This window comes from Rana temporaria, chromosome 10 (genome assembly GCF_905171775.1).
Source record: "Rana temporaria chromosome 10, aRanTem1.1, whole genome shotgun sequence".
NCBI classification, from domain to species: Eukaryota; Metazoa; Chordata; class Amphibia; order Anura; family Ranidae; genus Rana; species Rana temporaria.
The window spans coordinates 130,025,103-130,046,139 of record NC_053498.1 but is presented as its reverse complement, the minus strand read 5'-3'; the positions used below and the strand labels follow the sequence as shown (position 1 = coordinate 130,046,139).

Below are 21,037 nucleotides of genomic sequence, written 5' to 3'. Positions count from 1 at the left end.
CATGACTTACCCCTGCTTTATGAGGGGTAAAGTTACGCCGGTCGAACGCCTTACGTAAACAGCATATATTAATACGCCGGGTGCAAGTACGTTCGTGAATCGGCGTATCTAGGTCATTTGCATATTTATAATGGGAACGCCGAATGCGTCCAGCGTAACTATGCGCCCACGATACGCCGGCGTAGGCAAGTTACGTCGGACGGCTGAAGCCATGTTTTTGGACGTATCTCGCTTTGTGAATCGGCGCAAAGATGCGACGGCGCACATTTGAAATTCCGGCGGCATATCTGGAGAAACGCCGATGTAAATGCTTTCTGAATCTGGCCCTTTGTGCTCTATTTTTACAACAGGGACTTTGTGTTATACATCCACATGTTCGGGGCTGGTACCTGGTTGTCAGTTGTGGGTGGAAGACCTGCATCTGAATTGTTCTCAGAATCCCCAATGATGGTGACCAGGAAGTCTAATGCCACGTACACACGATAATTTTTTAGCATGAAAAAAAACTATGTTTTTCAGCATGTCGAAAAAACGATGTTTTCCCAACTTCATCATTAAAACGATGTTGTCCACACACCATCGTTTTTAAAAAACGATCTAGCAAAGCGCGGTGACGTACAACACGTACGACGGCACTATAAAGGGGAAGTTCCATTCACCTTTGGGCTGCTTTAGCTGATTTTGTGTTAGTAAAAGACGATTCACGCTTTTTTGTCTGTTACAGCGTGATGAATGTGCTTACTCCATTATGAACGGTAGTTTTACCAGAACGAGCGCTCCCGTCTCATAACTTGCTTCTGAGCATGCGCAGGTTTTTTACGTCGTTTTAGCCCACACACGATCATTTTTTACAACCCGAAAAACAACGCTAAAAAATGCAGCATGTTCGAATTTTTTTTTTGTCATTCTTCAGAACCTGAAAAATGATGTGAAGCCCACACACGGTCGTTTTAAACGACGTTTTTGAAAAACAACGTTTTTTTTAATGCCGAAAAATTATCGTGTGTACGCAGCATTAAAAGTCCTCCATCTGAATTGTTCCTAATATTGCCAATGATGTCTTGGAAGACCTGAATCTGAATTGTTCTTAGAATCCCTAACAAGGGGGACCAGGCAGTCTTACACGCACATGAACTTTAATGGCATCCCAGTCTATAACAGCTTCAACTCCTCTGGGAAGGCTGTCCTATGGGAATGTTTGACCATTCTTCCAGAAGCACATTTGTGAGGTCAGGCACTGATGTTGGATGAGAAGGCCTGGCTCACAGTCTCCATATAAATTCATCGCAAAGGTGTTCTATCAGGTTGAGGTCAGGACACTGTCTTTATGGACCTTGCTTTGTGCACTGGTCCAAATCATTTGGTGGAGGGGGGATTATGTTGTGGGGAGGGGGGATTATGGTGGGGGGGGGGGGGGATTATGGTGTGGGGTTGTTTTTCAGGGGTTGGGTTTGGCACCTTAGTTCCAGTAAAGAGAACTCTTAAAGCGTCAGCATACCAAGACATTTTGGGAAAATTTCATACCCCCAACTTTGAGGGAGGAGTTTGGGGACGGCCCCCTTCCTGTTCCAACATGACTGCGCACTAGTGTACAAAGCAAGGTCCATAAAAAACATGGATGAGCGAGTTTGGTAATAATAGTGTAACTACTGATTCATGGATTAAACAGAACATTGAAGATTTGTATCCAGAATTTCTCTCGGTACCCTGTAAGCAGACAAGATCCTTGCACTGTGGAGGTGGATGTCTGTGAAGGAACTTCTCATTCATTCAGGTCAATCAATAAATCAAGGTAACTGAAATTGCTGTATTTTAAGACGTTTTGCTGGTCACCCGACAAGCGTTCTCAATTCAGAATGATTTGTACAAAAATTATTTGGGAATGGAAAGTGGATGCGAGAGGTTTATCTGCTTTGTATTAAATGAATTATGTGCTTAAAATCTTATAACAAAAAATATTTTATTTGAATATTTTGGTTTTTATTTAATTTTTTTATTTTAAAAGAGTAAAACAAACCATTTTACAATGGGAGTGGGTCTCTTATAAATGTATTCAGAATGTTATCTATGTCATAGTTTTTTTTTTTTCAAGTCAGTACTACAAAAATATCAGGAAAAAATATATGTTGAAATGTCTTTATTAGACATTAAATATTTTCAGAAAAACATATTTTAAAAATATATTTTCTAATACGGTATATATCTTTGGAAAATACATTTAAATTATATTTTTGGAATGCATTTACAAATATATGTAAAAATATTTGTTGAAATTACGTTTTTATGTGTTAAAAAAATCTAAAGAATATATTTAAAAAATCTATTTTCCAATATATGTCTTTGGAAAATGCATTAAAATTATATTTTTGGAATGCCTTTACAAGTATATTTAAAAATATATGTTTAAATGCATTTTTTTTAGATGCTCAAAAATATCTGGCAAATATATTAAAAAAATATATATTTTCAAATATATGCCTTTGGAAAATATATTTTAATTTACATTTTTGGAATAGATGTAAAAATATATTATAGCGCAGGCCAATATATTGTAAATATATTTAAAATATATCATTTTTTTAAATAAATATATTGGAAATATGGGTTGGAAGACCTGCATCTGAATTGTTCCTAGAATCCCTAACAAGGGGGACCAGAGAGTCTTTGGAAGACATCCACCCGAATTGTTCCTAGAATTTTTCCTAGAATCCTTAAAGGGGTTGTAAAGGTTTGTTTTTTTATTTTCTAATTAGGTTCATTTTAGCTAGTGCATTGTTAATTCACTTACCGTTTCCTTCGATTTTCCTTTTAAATGTTTTTTTTTCTTTGTCTGAATTTCTCACATCCTGTTTCTCCTCAGTAAGCTTGCCCCCATCATCCAAACCGTTCTGGCTGGGGGTTAGTCATCCAGAACAGCTTACTGAGGAGGAACAGGAAGTGAGAAATTCAGACAAAAGAAAAAAAAACATTTAGAAGGGAAATCGAAGGAAAAGGTAAGTGAACCAACAATGCATTAGCTTAAAGGAACCTATTTAGAAAATAAAAAACAAACCTTTACAACCCCTTTAACAAGGGGGACCAGAGGGTCTTGGAAGGCCTGCATTTAAATTGTTTATAGAATCCCCAATGATGGCAACCAGAGTGTCTTGGAAGACCTGCATCTGAATTGTTTCTAGAATCCCCATAGACAGGCATTAGTGACATAGGGGCAAGTAACAACAAAAGTGCTAAATAGTAACATTAAATATAACATAACAATGCTATGTCACTGAAGTACCATCTGCTTTGTAGACAAGAGAAAACACTTGATGGTACATTTTCTGTTAAAAGATAAAAAAATAAAATAGGATGTTCTATTATAAAAATGGTGTGAAAAAGAACAAAGAAAGAAACATTTCCATCCACAGCCGCCCTCCAAACAGAGATTCTTCTGTTGTTTTCCCAAGGTTTTTTTAACATGGGATTTCTATACAGGCTGAGAGACGGTAGGTTCTGCAGGGAAATGAGGGTGAATCACAATATGTGATTTCATATTTCTAATGACTATTTTATTCAGCATTCCTCTCAGCTTCCCTAAGTGAACAGGGAGAATTTGATTCAACATTCACTGTAGGCTCATCTCACCACAGAGTAAAACATACTGCAATACACATGTAACCTATCCACATATACACAAGCCTACAGAAGTGATAATAGCAAGGGTAAATTTCATTCTGAATGAATGTAAAGTGTTCTCCAACTGAATGAGGGGGGGGAGCATGAAGTCACTACGCCGCCTACCCCCACATCGTCCTCGAGAACATTTAGCATTAATTCAGAAAATGAAAAGCATTCTTTAAATTGTTGGCCGTGCCGAGTGGCCGACTTTCTGTGTTTAGAGGGCAGCCGCTCAGCATAGGACCACTGGAGTAGCAGTGTCCACTTTAATGATTTCCAGCTTTCAGGGCTTTCAGGACCATCTGCCAAGTATGGTGTATGCATAGTTACTTAGGTCCAAGCTAGAACAACATATAGTAACTACAATTTTTGTATAAATAATCTATACTTTGAATTCTTCTTTAAAATCCAAATACAACTCCATGTCCATCTTAAGGCCCATACACACGATCCGATTTTCCGACAACAACAGTCCGACGGACGTGTTTTATCGGACAATTCGACCGTCTGTATGCTTCATCGGACAATTGTTGTCGGAATTTCCAATCGTGTGTATGGGCCTTAAGATGGACATGGAGTTGTATTTTAAAGAAGAATTCAAAGTACAGTACAGACCAAAAGTTTGGACACACCTTCTCATTCAAAGAGTTTTCTTTATTTTCATGACTATGAAAATTGTAGATTCACACTGAAGGCATCAAAACTATGAATTAACACATGTGGAATTATACATAACAAAAAAGTGTGAAACAACTGAAAATATATTTCATATTCTAGGTTCTTCAAAGCAGCCACCTTTTGCTTTGATTACTGCTTGGCACACTCTTGGCATTCTCTTGATGAGCTTCAAGAGGTAGTCGCCTGGCGCAGCACCCCGTCACTCTCCTTCTTGGTCAAATAGCCCTTACACAGCCTGGAGGTGTGTTTGGGGTCATTGTCCTGTTGAAAAATAAATGATGGTCCAACTAAACGCAAACCGGATGGAATAGCATGCCGCTGCAAGATGCTGTGGTAGCCATGCTGGTTCAGTATGCCTTCAATTTTAAATAAATCCCCAACAGTGTCAGCAGAAAAGCACCCCCACACCATCACACCTCCTCCTCCATGCTTCACGGTGGGAACCAGGCATGTAGAGTCCATCCGTTCAACTTTTCTGCGTCGCACAAGGACACGGGGGTTGGAACCAAAGATCTCAAGTTTGGACTCATCAGACCAAAGCACAGATTTCCACTGGTCTAATGTCCATTCCTTGTGTTCTTTAGCTCAAACAAGTCTCTTCTGCTTGTTGCCTTTCTTTAGCAGTGGTTTCCTAGCAGATATTCTACCATGAAGGCCTGATTCACACAGTCTCCTCTTACCAGTTCTAGAGATGTGTCTGCTGCAAAAGGTGGCTACTTTGAAGAACCTAGAATATGAAATATATTTTCAGTTGTTTCACACTTTTTTGTTATGTATAATTCCACATGTGTTAATTCATAGTTTTGATGCCTTCAGTGTGAATCTACAATTTTCATAGTCATGAAAATAAAGAAAACTCTTTTAATGAGAAGGTGTGTCCAAACTTTTGGTCTGTACTGTATGTCCTTTCATCCTGCGTTTTTATAATATAAATCCGGTCACTTACTATTTTACAATCCGCCGCCGATCCGCATAGATATTCGAAAAAGATATTCAAAAGAACTCTTTGAATGAGAAGGGGTGTCCAAACTTTTGGTCTGTACTGTATGTATTATTTATACATAAGTTGCCCCTTCGCACAAAAATCCACGGAAAAGTCAGATAAAAGTCAGATCGTGTGTACGAGGCTTCAGACTACACTTTCCACAGGGTGAAAATTCAGCTGTGCGATTTCACTTCATAACAAACAGTGCTGTCAACCCCCCCATCCCCCCCCCCCACCAAAACGAACCTACTAGCAAAATGAATAGGTGATAAAACCATGTTTTTGGGGCACTTACAAACACAATCACTAAGGTGTCAGTATTATTGATAGCCTGCACCATATATCTTTTTTATTTTGCTCAGTGTTCCAATTTTAGGTCAGGGACCCAAAGCAAATATGCAGATGTCCACTGTAAGGGCATACAATAAATAAATGACCCTTTACAAACTACAGTTCTAAACATGTCAGCTAAACTGCATTATCATTCTAGAACTCGAAAGCAAATACCTGATTGGTTACTAAAGACAACTACTTATCTGTCTGGAATATAAGGGATAATAAGAAAACAAGTTACTGGAAATATTGAACATTATTTCCTAGTAGTAAGTAGTAAGTAACACAGAATTTTAAAAGTATAATGAATGAAAGACATGAAAGTGATGTGCTGAGCAGAACAAGATATACAAATAGTTGACACAGACCTCTCATTGTTATATAATGAAACGGGACCCTGAGGGAATAGTCCTTGGAGAAATGTAAACTACTGTTGTGGTAAGCAATAAAGAAAATACATACAGTATGGTGTCTGAAAAAAAAAGAGGTGTTTTTGTAGCATGCCCTTACCCCTAGGCAATGTAGGACCCCTAGGTTGCTTAGTGGATTATCATATCACCCCTGGACTGTGTCCCAGACATGTGGTGGTGGTGTGAAACACTGGGCATCTGTCAGGACCTGGATTCGAACCTGGGACCTCAGCTGTGTCTGGCAGTGAACCTTCTCACTGAGCTATCTGGAATGCTGGACAGCTCCCTGTCTGATCTGCTGGACAAACCCATCTGATCCATTGAACATTCCTGCCTTGTGTCTTGATTGTCTTGAACCTTGAACCCCTTGCTCCTCCCACCAACTTCCTGATATAAGCCATGTCTCTGCACTTCCTCCTTGCCAGAATATTGTGCTACCTCCAGCCTGTATCTCGCTCCTGTTTTCTCTGCTGCCGTCCATATTTGCTACTGCTCGTTATCGACTACGCTTCTGCCTGATCCCAACCTACAAATACTCGTTATCGACCCTTGGCTTGTTATCGACTACGCTTCTGCCTGATCCCAACCTACAAATACTCGTTATCGACCCTTGGCTTGTTATCGACTACGCTTCTGCCTGATCCCAATCTACAAATACTCATTACCGACCTTTTGGCTTGTTTACCGACCACGCTTCTGTTTGATCCTTACCTGCTTATCTGCTATTGTACCCCGGCTTTCTCACCTCCTGGTGGGGCAATCCTGAGGACCGCGACCTGGCGCTAACACGCAGCAAAATCCATCTCCACCTTCAGGAGCTCTGGTGAATACCGGTTAGCGCTTAGATTCCGCACCTCAGGTGACCCCGTGTCATCAGCCAGGGTGACCTGCTCAGCTGCTATAGCTACTGGCCTCTGAGCCTGACCACAGACCGTGACAGCATCACTGAATTTGATGGTTTATTCAGCACCATTTCAATGAAAGGAGAGAGGGGTAGGGCTCAAGATTCCCAAAGCACAACCCAGGCTCCAGGCTCTATTAATAGCTATACGGTACGTGAACCTTTGGGTCATGGCCAACATTATGTATCTTGCAGAACCGTGGCCAGTGAGCAGGTTTATTCTTTCTCCCAGACAAGCAACCAGTCTCCTCGTGAGTCAATAGCTTCACATTGCCTTCTGGGATACCTCCTGCAGCAGAGTTACACTCCTGGCACTGTCCTGGGTCCAAGTTCCCTATTTCCAGGTGAGAAAACTGCAGACCTAAACCCAGTTTTAATATTCCAAGCAACTTAGGCCCACTGTAGGCAGCAAGCTTAGAAGGACAGCAGCACTGACACAACACCAAAACACATTCACACGTTCCACCCAAATATTTTTATACCCTTCTCCAGCATGCATTACTGCCATTGGTTGGCCTGGGAATGATTTAAATAATAATATTGACCTATTGTCTCTTCTAATTCTCTCAGAAGGGCACTCATTACTAGCAGTCAACAGTAGACATGCATGTGCCTCCACTGTGGGGACACTCATTAGTTAGTGTTAGGGACCACAGATACCAGGGTGCAGATGCATGCGGACTAAACCCCTGTTTTTAACGTGTACTGTTAGACAGGTTTAATTGGTTGTCTTCAAGCTGGTTAGTAAGTAAGCTTGTTTTTTCCCAAGGATTTATCCTTGGCCCTGTTTCTATCTCATGTAGCCTTCCAATGCTGCTTACTGCGATGGCCAGCTATAAATGGGGGCAGTGGCTTATTTTCTTGTATCACTGTTGTGTGTCTTAATCAGGTAGCACACTGAAACCTTTGCAGCCATTGAGCTATGTGCTGGGTGCTCAGTGTGCTCCTGTACCTTTAAGAAGGGGTGGCTCCCCTTCAGTCCACCTGCCCTCACCTATCCATCAGAATGCATGTGCCTCCACTGTGGGGACACTCATTAGTTAGTGTTAAGGACCACAGATTCCAGGGTGGTAGGGCTCTGTGGCTTACGCATGCATTTGCAAATGCGTGCGGACTAAACCCCTGTTTTTAACGCATACTGTTAGACAGGTTTAATTGGTTGTCTGCAAAATGGTCGGTATGTAAGCTTGTTTTTTTCTCATGGATTTATCTATGGCCCTCTTTCTACAACAGTAGACAATTAGGCTGGCCATACATGGCTCAAACATCTTTTCTTTAGAAAATCAGAACTTTTGTGCATTTTGTAATCCGATGGTGCCACCATTGATTTCAATATTCGACCAACCAAGCCTTAAATTTTTCTCATGTTTCCAAAGAAATTTTATTTTATGGCCAGTATTCTCCTTTTCTTTCCAGGTCACAGCTCATGCACATTTCTTTTTCGATTATATTTCTCGCACTATTCTCCCATACTTGATTAGAAATTTGTTTGTCTTTCCAAAAAAATTTAACATACCCGATCACTCATATTCGATGGCCACACGAAAATCGGCCATTGCTGCAGCCCACGGGTGCGAAATTCAAAAGGAAATTCTTGGGTACGATTTTCGTAAGAAAATGATTTTGGAATTCGACCCATGTATGGCCTGCTTTATGCTAGGTTTAGGGAAAACCAAGAAAAGACAGATCTACCCATTGAGCGCTAACTGAATACAGCTAAGCAGTACTAAATTTAGGGAGACACTCCTGCTTAAGACATGTTGGCTACATCTAAATCAACCAGGTTGTTCTTCTCAGAGCCATTATCTTGTGACGTGGGTCCGGATTACTGGTTATTGGCAACAAAGAGAGTTTAGATTTCACATCACTTTCTGAGAGCAGTGGCGGCTGGTGCTCAAAATTTTTGGGGGGCGCAAACGAAAAAAAAAATTGCAGCCTCACTGTGCCCATCAAATGCAGCCACTGTGCCATCAATTTTCACCACTGTGCCATGCCATCAAACGCAGTCACTGTGCCATCAATTCGCACCACTGTGCCATGCCATTAAACACAGCCACTGTGCCATGCCATCAAACGCAGCCACTGTGCCATCAATTGTCACCACTGTGCCATGCCATCAAACGCAGCCACTGTGCCATCAATTGTCACCACTGTGCCCTTTAATTGTCACCACTGTGCCCTTTAATTGTCACCGATGTGCCTTTTAATTGTCGCCGCTGTGCCCTTTGTCCCCACTGCGCCTATTGTCGCCACTGTGCCCATTGATGTCACCGCTGTGCCCTGTAAAGTGCCCCTTTCCTCCCCCCCCCCCGCCCGGCACTTACCTTTACTGGAGTCAGCCATCCACGTCCCTTCGATGTCTTCTACCGCCCTCGATGACTGACAGGCGTCTCAGCCAATCAGGTTACCTGTAGCCAGAATCGGTCAACCTGATTGGCTGAGACACCTGTCAGTCTTATCCAAGGAGCGCATTCCTAGTGCGTTCCTTGTATAAGCTTCCGGGACCCAAGGGCTGTTGGCTCTGATAGGCACTTGCATACAGCCAACCAGCTGCCGCTATTCAGATGGCCGGTCATGAGCGCCGACCATCTGAATAGAACAGCGGCAGCGATAATAACATAGATTCGTGCAATGCATCAATCTATGTTATTAGACTCAGTGGCGGTGAGAGCCAGAGGGGGCAGCGCTCCAGCGCCCTCTATGGACGAACCGCCACTGTCTGAGAGGGAAAGCCGGTTCCTCCAATGCTTCATATCAGACCAATGAAAATGCTTAAAGCCTAATTTGAAAAAAAAAAAAAAAAATAGGTAGAGAGCTTACATGACTGGGTAGAAGAGGGACCAATTCATGAAAAGTTAAATGCTAAAGGAAAAGGGTAACTGGAGGAAACGTATCTGATTAGACAGTAAAGACGGGCAGACAGGGAATAACAGGGGAAGTCTGAGATGAAAATTATAGCATGTTTCAGTTATAATGTTTCAGATGTCAGGAGAACTTACAACCTAATTTCCAGATATGGATGATTTCCAATGTAATTTATGGACTAGGAGGTGTCTGGCAAATTTTTTAAATCATCGTCCCCAAAGTGGTGGCTGGTTGCTAGGGGGGGAGGGGTAGGGGGGGTGGCCCCACAGATACAGGTCTGGTCCTGTATTTTGGTGCCTTCAAAATTCATTAAGTCAATAACAATATAAATATTCAATCTTCAGCTCATTAAGATAGAAAATAAATGCCACTCATATCTATTTAAATTGTTGAATTATGTAAAACCTTAATTACCAACAGCTGTAAAATGCCACTTATTCATTTTGATAGTCCTACATCCTAAACATGAAAATGTCATATTATATGACCAGTTTTGAGTTTGAAATGCAATAATTGCTGGTCTAAGGATTAAAATAAAATCATAAACCCTGGAACTAAAATTACGCTTATAATCCCAAATATAATTAGTGGAAAGGGTATATTGTAAATGCAGTACAATATTAAAAGAATAATTTCCCGTGTGTGCCAAAAAAGAGGTAGCTTTTTGCAGGTAACTGATTATTCTAATCAAAAAATAAGCAACTCTTTCATTAAAATTGGACCTGGTGATCCTGTTATAAAGGTCCTTGCTCAGGCATTTCCTGTTATGGGATGACAACGCTCTCAGGCCACGTATGCACGATCAGTCCATCCGATGAGAATGGTCCGACGGACCGTTTTCATCGGTTCACCGCTGAAGCAGACTGATGGTCTGATGTGCGTACACACCATCGTTTCCAAAACTGATCGGGTCAGAACGCGGTGACGTAAAACACACGACGTGCTGAAAAAAACGAAGTTCAATGCTTCCAAGCATGCGTCGACTTGATTCTGAGCATGTGCGGGTTTTGAACCGATGCTTTTGCGTACTAACCATCTTTTAATCTATCAATCAGGCGTCCATCGGTCTGATTTTAAAGCAAGTTCTCTGTTTTGGAACCGAAGGACAACAGACCGATGGGGCGTACACACGGTCGGTTTGGACCAATTAAACTGAACTTCAGTCCGTTTTCATCGGTTTGGACCGACCGTGTGTACGAGGCCTTACCCTGCCTCCCACTTGTGCTCCTGCATTGTCAACCACCCTATCACATGGGCTTTGACTAGAGACTACAAATATATTTTATCACATTCATCACACAGGTATGGTTCATTGGTTTCACCATCATTAAACCCGCCTGAGAAATGTCATTCAATCTTCGTAGGAAGTTGCTACAAAGAGGTAAGAGATAAGCAGTTTTCTGCTTTTATTTTTTTTTTAAATGTAAATTGTTTATGAAACACAATTTTTTGGGAAATTAATTTTATTCAGTAAGAGTTTACATCTATTTTAAATGCCCAAAAAATATAAAAATGAATGTAAAACAATCTGCATAAATCCCAGGGAGTGTAAGAGGATACAGGGCCACACGATTAGCCTGGAAGAGAAGTGGTTTAACATTAAAGGGGTTGTAAACTCTCATGTTTATACATCTTAATGCATCCTATGTATTAAGGTGAAAAAACTTCTGGCAGTCACTGGCCCCCCAGCCCCCCGTTATACTTACCTGAGCTGTGGAATTCACTCCCTCTCTCCACGGGGCCCCGAGTCTTGATTGCATAGATTGATAGCAGTGCAGCCATTGGCTCCCGCTGCTGTCAATCAAATCCAATGATGTGGTCACTAAGGGGCGGAGCTGAGTCATACATTCAGCGGCTTTGGACGCCGAATGAATGACTCAGGATTGCGCCCACAAGGTAACCCCCATGAAAGAGCTTCTCCTAGGGGGTTATCTGATGTGGGGAGGAGCCACGAGACCCGCTGAGGGACCCCAGAAGTCAAGGATCGAGGCCACTCTGTGCAAAAGTAGCTGCACAGTGGAGGTAAATATGACATGTTTGTTATAAAAAAAAAACACAAAGCTTTACAATCACTTTAAGCTGCGCCGGTTTTTTACTATCAGGGCGGTAAGGATGTGGAACTCTCTTCTACAATTGGTGGTGTCAGCAAGTATGGATAGTTTTAAAATACTTTTGGATGTGCATCTTAGCAAAAACAATATACAGGGATATGGGAAAAGATTTTCTACACAAGTACGCACACACCAACACAGATTGCACTGGATGGACTGTTGTCTTTATTCAATCTTACTAACTGTATAAAAAAATAATACAATTTAACCATTAGATACAATACAAACAATCAATATATTTTTCGATGGTGCGACACCTTCTTAAATCCTAATTTGAATTCACTGTTCCTAAGAGCATAAATTAGTGGGTTTAAAAGAGGTGAAATCAAAGTATACATTAAGGAATGTGCTTGGACTTAATCCATCCTATCCGTAAAAATATTGTGAAATCACGTGAAAATGTTTTGTTCCTCCCAGAACCTGAATGATTTTATAGACTGTTAGGCTGGGTTTGCACTATGTGAGGCTGTGGGGCACAGCAGTGGGTCCACTATATTCCCGTTCACCGTTTCATGTCCGAATTATGTCTGAATTTGGACCTGAAACAGACACACAGGACCCTTCTGCTGTGCGCTCCGTGGCCACCCCAGAATTGTCTGAACCGGGTCCATTGAGAGCCAGTCACACTTTCCTGTCATGCAAATTGGATGGGGGTTTCCCCCCCATCCAACTTGCATAAGTATGAACCCAGCCTTAAAGCGGGGGTTCACCCTAAAACATTTTTCTACCTTTACATTGTGCTCGCTTGCAACAATGACAGTATGCATTTTTTTTTCCGCTGTACATACCTTCGTACAGCTATTTTCCCCCACGGCTTCTGAAAGAAGCCAAACGGCGGTGCGCAGGCGCCGTATATCGCCGACTCGCTGTTCAGCTTCTTTCAGCAACTCGTGACGCTCCTTATGTGACGGGGGAGGTAGTTTTTGTCATCACGTCAATCACCTGCTGGATAGGAACGCCCACTCCCGCGGGATTCACTACCCGGAAGCCGGGGAAGAAAATAGCTGTACGAGGTATGTACAGCAACAAAAAAAAAGGCATACTGTCATTGTCGAGAGTCAGCTCAATGTAATGTTAGAAAATTGATTTTAGGGTGAACCTCCACTTTAAGATCATCTGCATGTAGAAGAACATCATTAATTTGAAAGCGCCAATTACAGCACAACTGGCAACACTGGCTTTCTCCCTGGTGTGGAGTGTCATGCTCGCCCCCTCCCTTGGAATACAGGAGAGTCAGGACACCCACTAACACACAGCTCCTTTCTCTATCTGCAACGTAGCGGGTGTCCTGACTGTGTTGTCCAAGGGAGGGAGCAAGCACGACATTCTACACCAGGGAGAAAGCCTCCCATTACTGTGTGGAGTTACAGACAGAAGAACAGGAAGTGAGGATTTCTCAGAAGAAATAAGGACATGTAAAAGCAAAATGGAAGGATGAGGTAAGTGAAGGACTGCACTAAGGTAAAGGAAGCTATTTAGGGAAAAAAAATGACCTTTAATTTTGGCAACAAAAGACACAGTAGGGCTTATTTTCAGAGTAGGTCTTACCATGTTATGCGCTGTCTTTTCTCCCCCTCTCTCTCCCTGCGTGACAGGAATCCCCAGTGTGAACCAAGTTAAAATGCTTGTAAAATCCTATAAGTCTACTCTATTACAGTAGTATATAATATATGTGTGTGTGTTTCTGTAATATAATTGTGCCAAATACCCGCTTTGGGCTCCTGTGACCCGCCGGAGCTCTCTTCCCCGCGATTATATTACAGAAACACACACATTGTACATTATACATTATGTAATAGAGTGGATTATAGAATTTTACAAGCATTTTAAACTAGGGTTAATTTTTGGGGTAGGGCTTATATTGCAGTCACTAGGTCTTATTTTCGGAGTAGGTCTTCTTTTCGGGGAAACACGGTACTACACAAATGCATATATATATATATATATATATATATATATATATATATATATATATATATATATATATATCACAACTTTACATCAGTTGTTATAAACAATATCAATAATCAATGTCTTGTTTTTTTTTCAGCAATATCTTTGTGATTGCTGATTTTACTTCTTTGTTTCTAAGAGTGTAAATAAAAGGATTTAAGAGAGGTGCAATCACAGTATACATTAGTGACACAAAACTATCATACGTCATCCCATGACCTGACTTGGGTCTAAAATACATGAAGATTGCAGAGCCATAAAAAATTGTAACCACTATCAAGTGGGAGGTGCAGGTTGAAAAAGCTTTCTTTCTCCCAGAACTTGAATGTACCTGTAGAACTGTTGAGATGATCTGTATGTAAGAGAACAATGTTAATATGGATGAGCCAATTATAACGCAACCAGCAACGCTAAATATTGTCCATTCATTCACCCAGGTGTCCTGACACGACAGTTCTAGCAATGGTGGAACGTCACAGAAGAAATGGTTAATCTGATTAGATCTGCAAAATGACAAAGAAAATGCAAGAGATGTATGTATTATTGCATTAATTGCCCCAATGAACCATGATCCAATGATGTGCTTAATGCAAGCTGTTCTGTTCATAATAATGGTATATAACAAGGGTCGGCAAATAGCATTATACCGATCAAATGCCATGGCTGCCAACATATAACACTCTGTTCCACCCAAAAGCAGGACACAGTACATTTGGACTGCACAGCCATAAAAAGAGATAGCTCTACGGTTAGATAACAAATTGGATAAGATGTTGGGAATGGTAGATGTCACGTAAAATATTTCCAAAAAGGAGAAATTTGCAAGAAAAAAGTACATTGGGGTGTGGAGATTCGGACTAAGTGTATATGTAATAATTACAGATACATTTCCACCAATTGTAATGACATAGATGAGAAGGAACAGCGGATAGAGGAAAATTTGGCTTTCCTTTAACTTGGAAAATCCTTGGAGAATAAATTCTGTTACCATGGTGGCATTTGTACTCATTTATTTTTATTCTTCTGTAAAAGATAAATATACTTTATAAATGTATTGAATTAAAAATGCATTCTTTTGTATAGAATTCTGTCTTAAAGACATTGTAAACCCTAACTGGATGATTTTTTGCCTTCTAAAGTATTGTATATAATACGTTTTTTTTTAAATTGGAATACTATCTACTGCAGTAATGGCCATGTTGGCATATTTTAGGTCGGTTTTCATGATGGGGACCACCAGTCCGTCCCCCCCCCCTTGTCCCCCCCCCCCTTTCTCCAAGGCACTTTTTTTCTCTTCTGCTTTCAACCAGTTGATGCTCATCCCTAGTCAGGGCCGGCCCTACCATGGGACCCGATGGTACCATTGTACCAGGCAACACTTTCAGGGGGGCAGCAAATTTCCTGCCAGCACGCCTTCTTATTCCGCCAGCTCCACTCTCCACTCCATTGTGGGGCTAATTGCCACCCCACCGCTCCTCCCGTTCCGCTCTCCGCTCCACTGTGGGGTTAATTGCATGAATAGAGCCATAACAGGTCCTTTTTATACTCCTATATACATGTATAGAGCCATGATAGGTCCACTTTAGTTATCATGATATAAAATAATGGATGTGGGGGCATTTTGGTGAACCTTTTTTTTTTTTTGGGGGGGGCAGCATTTCATTCTTGGTACCAGGCAGCACAATGTCTTGGGCCGGCACTGTCCCTAGTGAATTTGTATTTATTTTTTCAGATATCTTTTAATAGGAATAATTGAATGGGCCTGGTTTTATGTGCCAATGGTTCAGCTAGTCCTGTTAAAAATTAAGCAAATCAAAACTTATTGGAAAATTCCACTGAATGCTATGAGGTGGCCAATCCTGTTTGCAAATTCTGCCTACTTTCAGGGCTAAAAAGCAAATTATTGTTTAAAAAAAGGCATGGATGCTATCTTGAGGGATATGTACTAATGGAAAAAATTAAAAACTACCGTTCGGTGAGGAGGGGGTCCTTTTCATGCTTCTTCAAGGGAGTCATAACAGGGAGTCAAAATTCAGCTTCTGGTAACACCTTTACTAAGTAACAGGTAAAACAAAAAGCGGTCATTATAAAAAACATCTGTGGAGAACCCTAGTGCTATCCTATGCTCATTTATTAAGATAATCATAACTTCCTTTGACTGAGGACACGGTCCATGTGTCAAGCTGGAAGGAAAAGAAAGGCTGGCCAACAATATGTATAGGAAAGAACAGAGAACAAATATCATCAGCGAGATCAAAAACTCCTTTTGCGCTGGGCATTTTTAAGGTTCTCTTACCATTCATTCTGTTACTTAATTTAATGTCCATAATGACCAACCAGTCTATTTCTCTTCTCTTTTTGTGCCTATACCCTCTTATACCCCCCCCATAACTACTATTACAGCAGATGTGTACTTCATACAACCTGTGAACAGCACTATTCTTCCTTTTCTGATCTATAACACTCCAATGGACAGTAGACAGTGATGACATAACATAACCACCAATCAATACAGTTTGATTACGGGGGGTAAACTAGGTACCCATTGTCCCAAATATGCCTTACTGATTAAGGAAGTCTGATAACTCAAAAGGCTTACCTCAGCCAGCTGATTATCAGAAATTCCCGGATCGTCTCAAGCTCCTTGTTTCTGATTCTCAAGCTTCGTACACACGACCAAGGAACTCGACGGGCGAAACACATCATTTTTCTCGTCGAGTTACTTGTCAGGCTGTCGAGGAACTCGACAAGGCAAGTTTCTCCATTCCCGTCGAGGAAATAGAGAACTTGCTCTCTTTTTGGCTCGTCAAGTTTCTCGACAGTTTCCTCGACGAAAATGTACACACGACTGGTTTCCCCAGCAAAAAAATATCTCCCAGCAAGTTTCTTGCTGGTTTTTGCCGAGAAACTTGGTCGTGTGTACGAGGCTTTAGGGTCACCTGTAAATTCACTTCTGGCGGGCTCGCCAAATTGTTGCAGAAACTTTATAGATAAGCAATTCTTATCCTCATATTGATTAGTGGTTCCAAATTAATAATAACTACTGCAGTAGGGAACAGACACAAAAGATACACTCAGCATCTTTCCAAAATAACTGTTCTAAATTTATTTGATGCAATTTATACACATGATTATGTAGGTATCACATTATTAATACAATTGTACGTTTATGGTAACAAGGAGCGTAACATAGGCAGGCTAATTCTAATCAGGACTTAAAAGAATGCAAACATGTAATGAAAACATTATTAGTGACGTGCAATACATACAAAATAGAATAAAATATTATACAGAACTTACAAATTTCCTTTACAGGTGTATGCCCAACTTTTATTGTGGGGATAGGGGGCGCAGTGAGTAATGCCGCGTACACACCATCACTTTATGTGATGAAAAAAAAGACGTTTTTAAAAACGTCACTTTAATTGACTGTGTGTGGGGGAAAACGTCATTTTATGTCTTGTAAAAAACGACCAAAAAAAATTGAAGCATGCTTCAATTTTATGTGTCGTTTTTCAAAAGTGCACTTTTTACTTCACAGAAATTGACCGTGTGTAGCAAAAAACGTCGTTTTCTAAGACGTTTTTTCATCCACGCATGCCCAGAAGCTACTTATGAAGCAAGCTTCAATGGTAAAACGTGGTGGAACGTAACCTCACTTTGCAAGATCATTGTGAGAAAACGATGGTGTGTAGGCAACTTCGTCTTTGAAAATTGAAGTTTCAAAAACGTCATTTTTTACTTCACAGAAAGTGTCGTTTTTTTTCATCACATAAAGTGATGGTGTGTACGCGGCATTAGAGTTTTATAATGTGAATTGGTTTATGTGCACACTGTTTTTAGGCTTTGTTTTTCTTTACTTCAAATATATATAGCTTTGTGCTGTGAATAAAAGGCAGCTCCAAGTATAGATGGTCAGCAACAACTGACAAAAAAATATTAAAGCAGTTTGCTATAGACGGGAGAGCAGCTAACAGTAACCACTGCTCTCAAAAAAAAAAAAAACACGATAGCAAAGTAGTCATTGCCCAAAGAGCTAGCAAGCAGAAGTAAAGCGCAATTTCTTAACTGACCCTAATCACTCCATAAGTACCGGTAGTTTCTCATCTCTCCATATTTTCACCCTACAACAGCTTTTAATATACTGACCCACTGGGGTTAATTTACTAAAAGCACATAGTCTGTGCACTTTGCAAGTGCAGTTGCACTCATTCTCACCAGAGCATATCAATTGTGGCGAAGCTCTGCTGATTTCATTAACAAATCATGTGCAAGTAAAAACGCTTTTTTTCCCCCTTGTACTTCATTGGGTACTCTTTACCAATCCTTAAGTAAATCTATCCATATGGCTACTCTTAGCACCCCCTGTAATAGTCAGATAGCTGGGTTAACCAAAAATCCTTATTGGCCCTGTTGGCCATACTTCAAGTGCCATGTAGTGCATTATTGTGAAAAAAAAACTTTCTGGGCAAATTTGCATATGAACTCAGCTGGACCGTGAAGTTTAAACCCAAATCCATGGTCACAGCCACTCCAAACCTCATCCCTAGTTATCCTACATTCAAGGAGCTTGGAGATATTTTAAGTTTATACTTTCAAAAAAGTGCACTGTGCAAATAGGAATAGTCAAAACAACTTACTGGAAGTTTTACTGTATTAATAACTTTAGAGAACGAGATGTCATTATTCCAATACACAGACTGTAAAACTAATATTCTTAAAATGTTCTGCTGTATTTCTTCTGTTTTATAAACAGGCATTTTGTGGTGCCTTGAATAGAAAAAGAGGAGGTACATACGGTTACAAAGGCCTTGCATGGTTATATAATAAAAGTGAACCTGGGGGAATAGGCACAGGGGAATTTTAAACTCATTTGCTGTGTGAAAAGAAAATAACCTGTGTGAGAGGTTTAACTGTACAATGGGCAGCACAGAAGCTACTGTAAGTGAATAGCACGTCCACCTAGAAGCACCAGGGTTGTTGGTTTGAATCCCAACCACAGCACAACCTGCATGGAGTATGTATGTTCTTCCTGTGAATGTGTGGGTTTCCTCCCACACTCCAAAGACATGCCGGAAGGGAAATTGGCCCTAGTATGTGTATGTATGAATGTCAGTTATGGATCTTAGATTGTAAGTTCCTTAAAGTGGAGGTTCACCCTAAAAAACTACTTTCTACCATGCCATGCAGCATACTAGCGTCAGCTACAGTATGCCTTTATTTTATTTTTTTGCGCTGTACTCACAGTGTAATCCAATAGTTTCGTTTTAGACACCCGCGGGGAATAGGCGTTCCTATGAAGAGGGGAACATGATTGACGGCCGGCTATGGCGCGTCACGCTTCCCGAAAATAGCCGGAGTAGGTCTCGGCTCTTTACGCCGCTATACGGCGCCTGCGCACAGAAGAGCCAAGTCCTATTTCGGCTATTTTCTGGAAGCGTGACGCGCCATAGCTGGCCGTCAATCATGTTCCCCTCTTGATAGGAACGCCTACTCCCCGAGGGAGTCTGAAACGGATTAAACTGTGAGTACAGTGGAAAAAAAAATGCATACTATAGCTGACGCTAGTATGCTGAATGGCATTGTAGACAAAAAAAAAATATTTTTTAAGGTGAACCCCCGCTTTAATGACAGGGACTGATGTGAATGTTTAATATATGTGTAAATTCATGCATGGCGCTATAAGTAACTGTAATAAATACATTTCAAAACATCTAAAAAGGTAACAAAATACTGAGCCTCATATACAATGACAGTGCCAGAAGAAAGGGCATCCTGTGTTGTCCAAAAAAACGTTCAATTCTTTTTTTTATCCAAAGAAAAGTTTATTAAGGTCAACATAGACATATAGACCGAGGTTTTATATGTAATCAATTACAGAGCATAGTATACATAATCACATTGCAAATTGAATACAGCTGGTTATCGGGTATGGCTCAATAAGAGACTATCCTTCCCATCCGAGTCTTTCCCACCCAGGGCTTAAATATATTACATTACCCATGTTTCCTGGTCCAGTATTTTTGAGAGTATACTCAGCCAGCATTCATACCTGGTAACCTACCCACGACCAGGTCCACCGGGACAAGTCTTTAAATCCTTAACCACTTAAGACCCGGACCATTATGCAGGTAAAGAACCTGGCCAGTTTTTGCGATTCGGCACTGCATCGCTTTAACTGACAATTGTGCGGTCGTGCGATGTGGCTCCCAAACAAAATTTATGTCCTTTTTTTCCCACAAATAGAGCTTTCTTTTGGTGGTATTTGATCACCAAATTTTTATTTGTTGCGCTATAAACAAAAATAGAGCGACAATTTTGAAAAAAAAAATCAATATTGTTTACTTTTTGTTATAATAAATACCCCCAAAAAAGATCTAAAAAACATTTTTTTTTCTCAGTTTAGACCAATACGTATTATTCTACCTATTTTTGGTAAAAAAAAATCCCACAAGATTTGGCATGTGGTGATGTAACTACTGTGTTGCTCATTGTTCTCTTTGCTGGAAAGAAAACTGTACTTCAGGACCTGCAGTCAAAGGACCCCCATGCTTTTGCATTATTCATTCTCTGGAGCTGTGATTTCTGCACTTGTTGAATATTGTAATGCCTTGTACACACAATCAGAATTTCAGTTTGTGTGTAGCCCCATCTGAGTTTTTTCATCGGAAATTCCGATGAATTCCTTCCTGGTTTAGATATAGAACATGTTCTATTTTTCTCCGATGAAATTCTGTCGAAATTCCGATGTGATTTGGCCAGGCAAAAGCCTGATCGTGTGTACGCGGCATTACACTAATTTTCATATCACAAGTGATTGGAGGGCAGCTCTGAAATTAAATAACAAAGCCTCAACCATGATAGCCTCTTTCACACAGAGACACATTGCAGAATACGTGATGTTAGGTCCATTATGGGGACGGGATCGTCCACAGAGAGCCTATAGGTGATGCTTTTGACTAGTCATTTGACCTTTGTTTGCCTTATTTTTGGGCAAAACTTTTTACTCCTTAACTTGTCCTGGAAAAATGAAAGGTATTCAGATAGCCTATGATGTTTCAGGCTTACTTTGAACTTTATAGAAGTTGTTAAAATGTTGAGAAATGATTCTTAAATGTTCTTCCCCTAAACATGATCACCCTTT

General features: G+C 40.6%; 1 protein-coding gene across 1 annotated transcript; it reads right to left on the bottom strand.

Annotated features, from left to right (window-relative positions):
* Window positions 1–13,960: 13,960 nt before the first annotated feature.
* On the bottom strand, window positions 13,961–14,902 carry LOC120915866 (olfactory receptor 5V1-like). The gene has a single exon (XM_040326677.1). It carries the CDS (start codon window positions 14,900–14,902, stop codon window positions 13,961–13,963), a length of 942 nt encoding a protein of 313 aa, XP_040182611.1.
* Between the last annotated feature and the right edge of the window lie 6,135 nt (window positions 14,903–21,037).

What these genes read in the sequence shown, in the direction of transcription:
- LOC120915866 (XM_040326677.1), bottom strand. Translation starts at nt 14,902, where the DNA reads ATGAGTACAAATGCCACCATGGTAACAGAATTTATTCTCCAAGGATTT.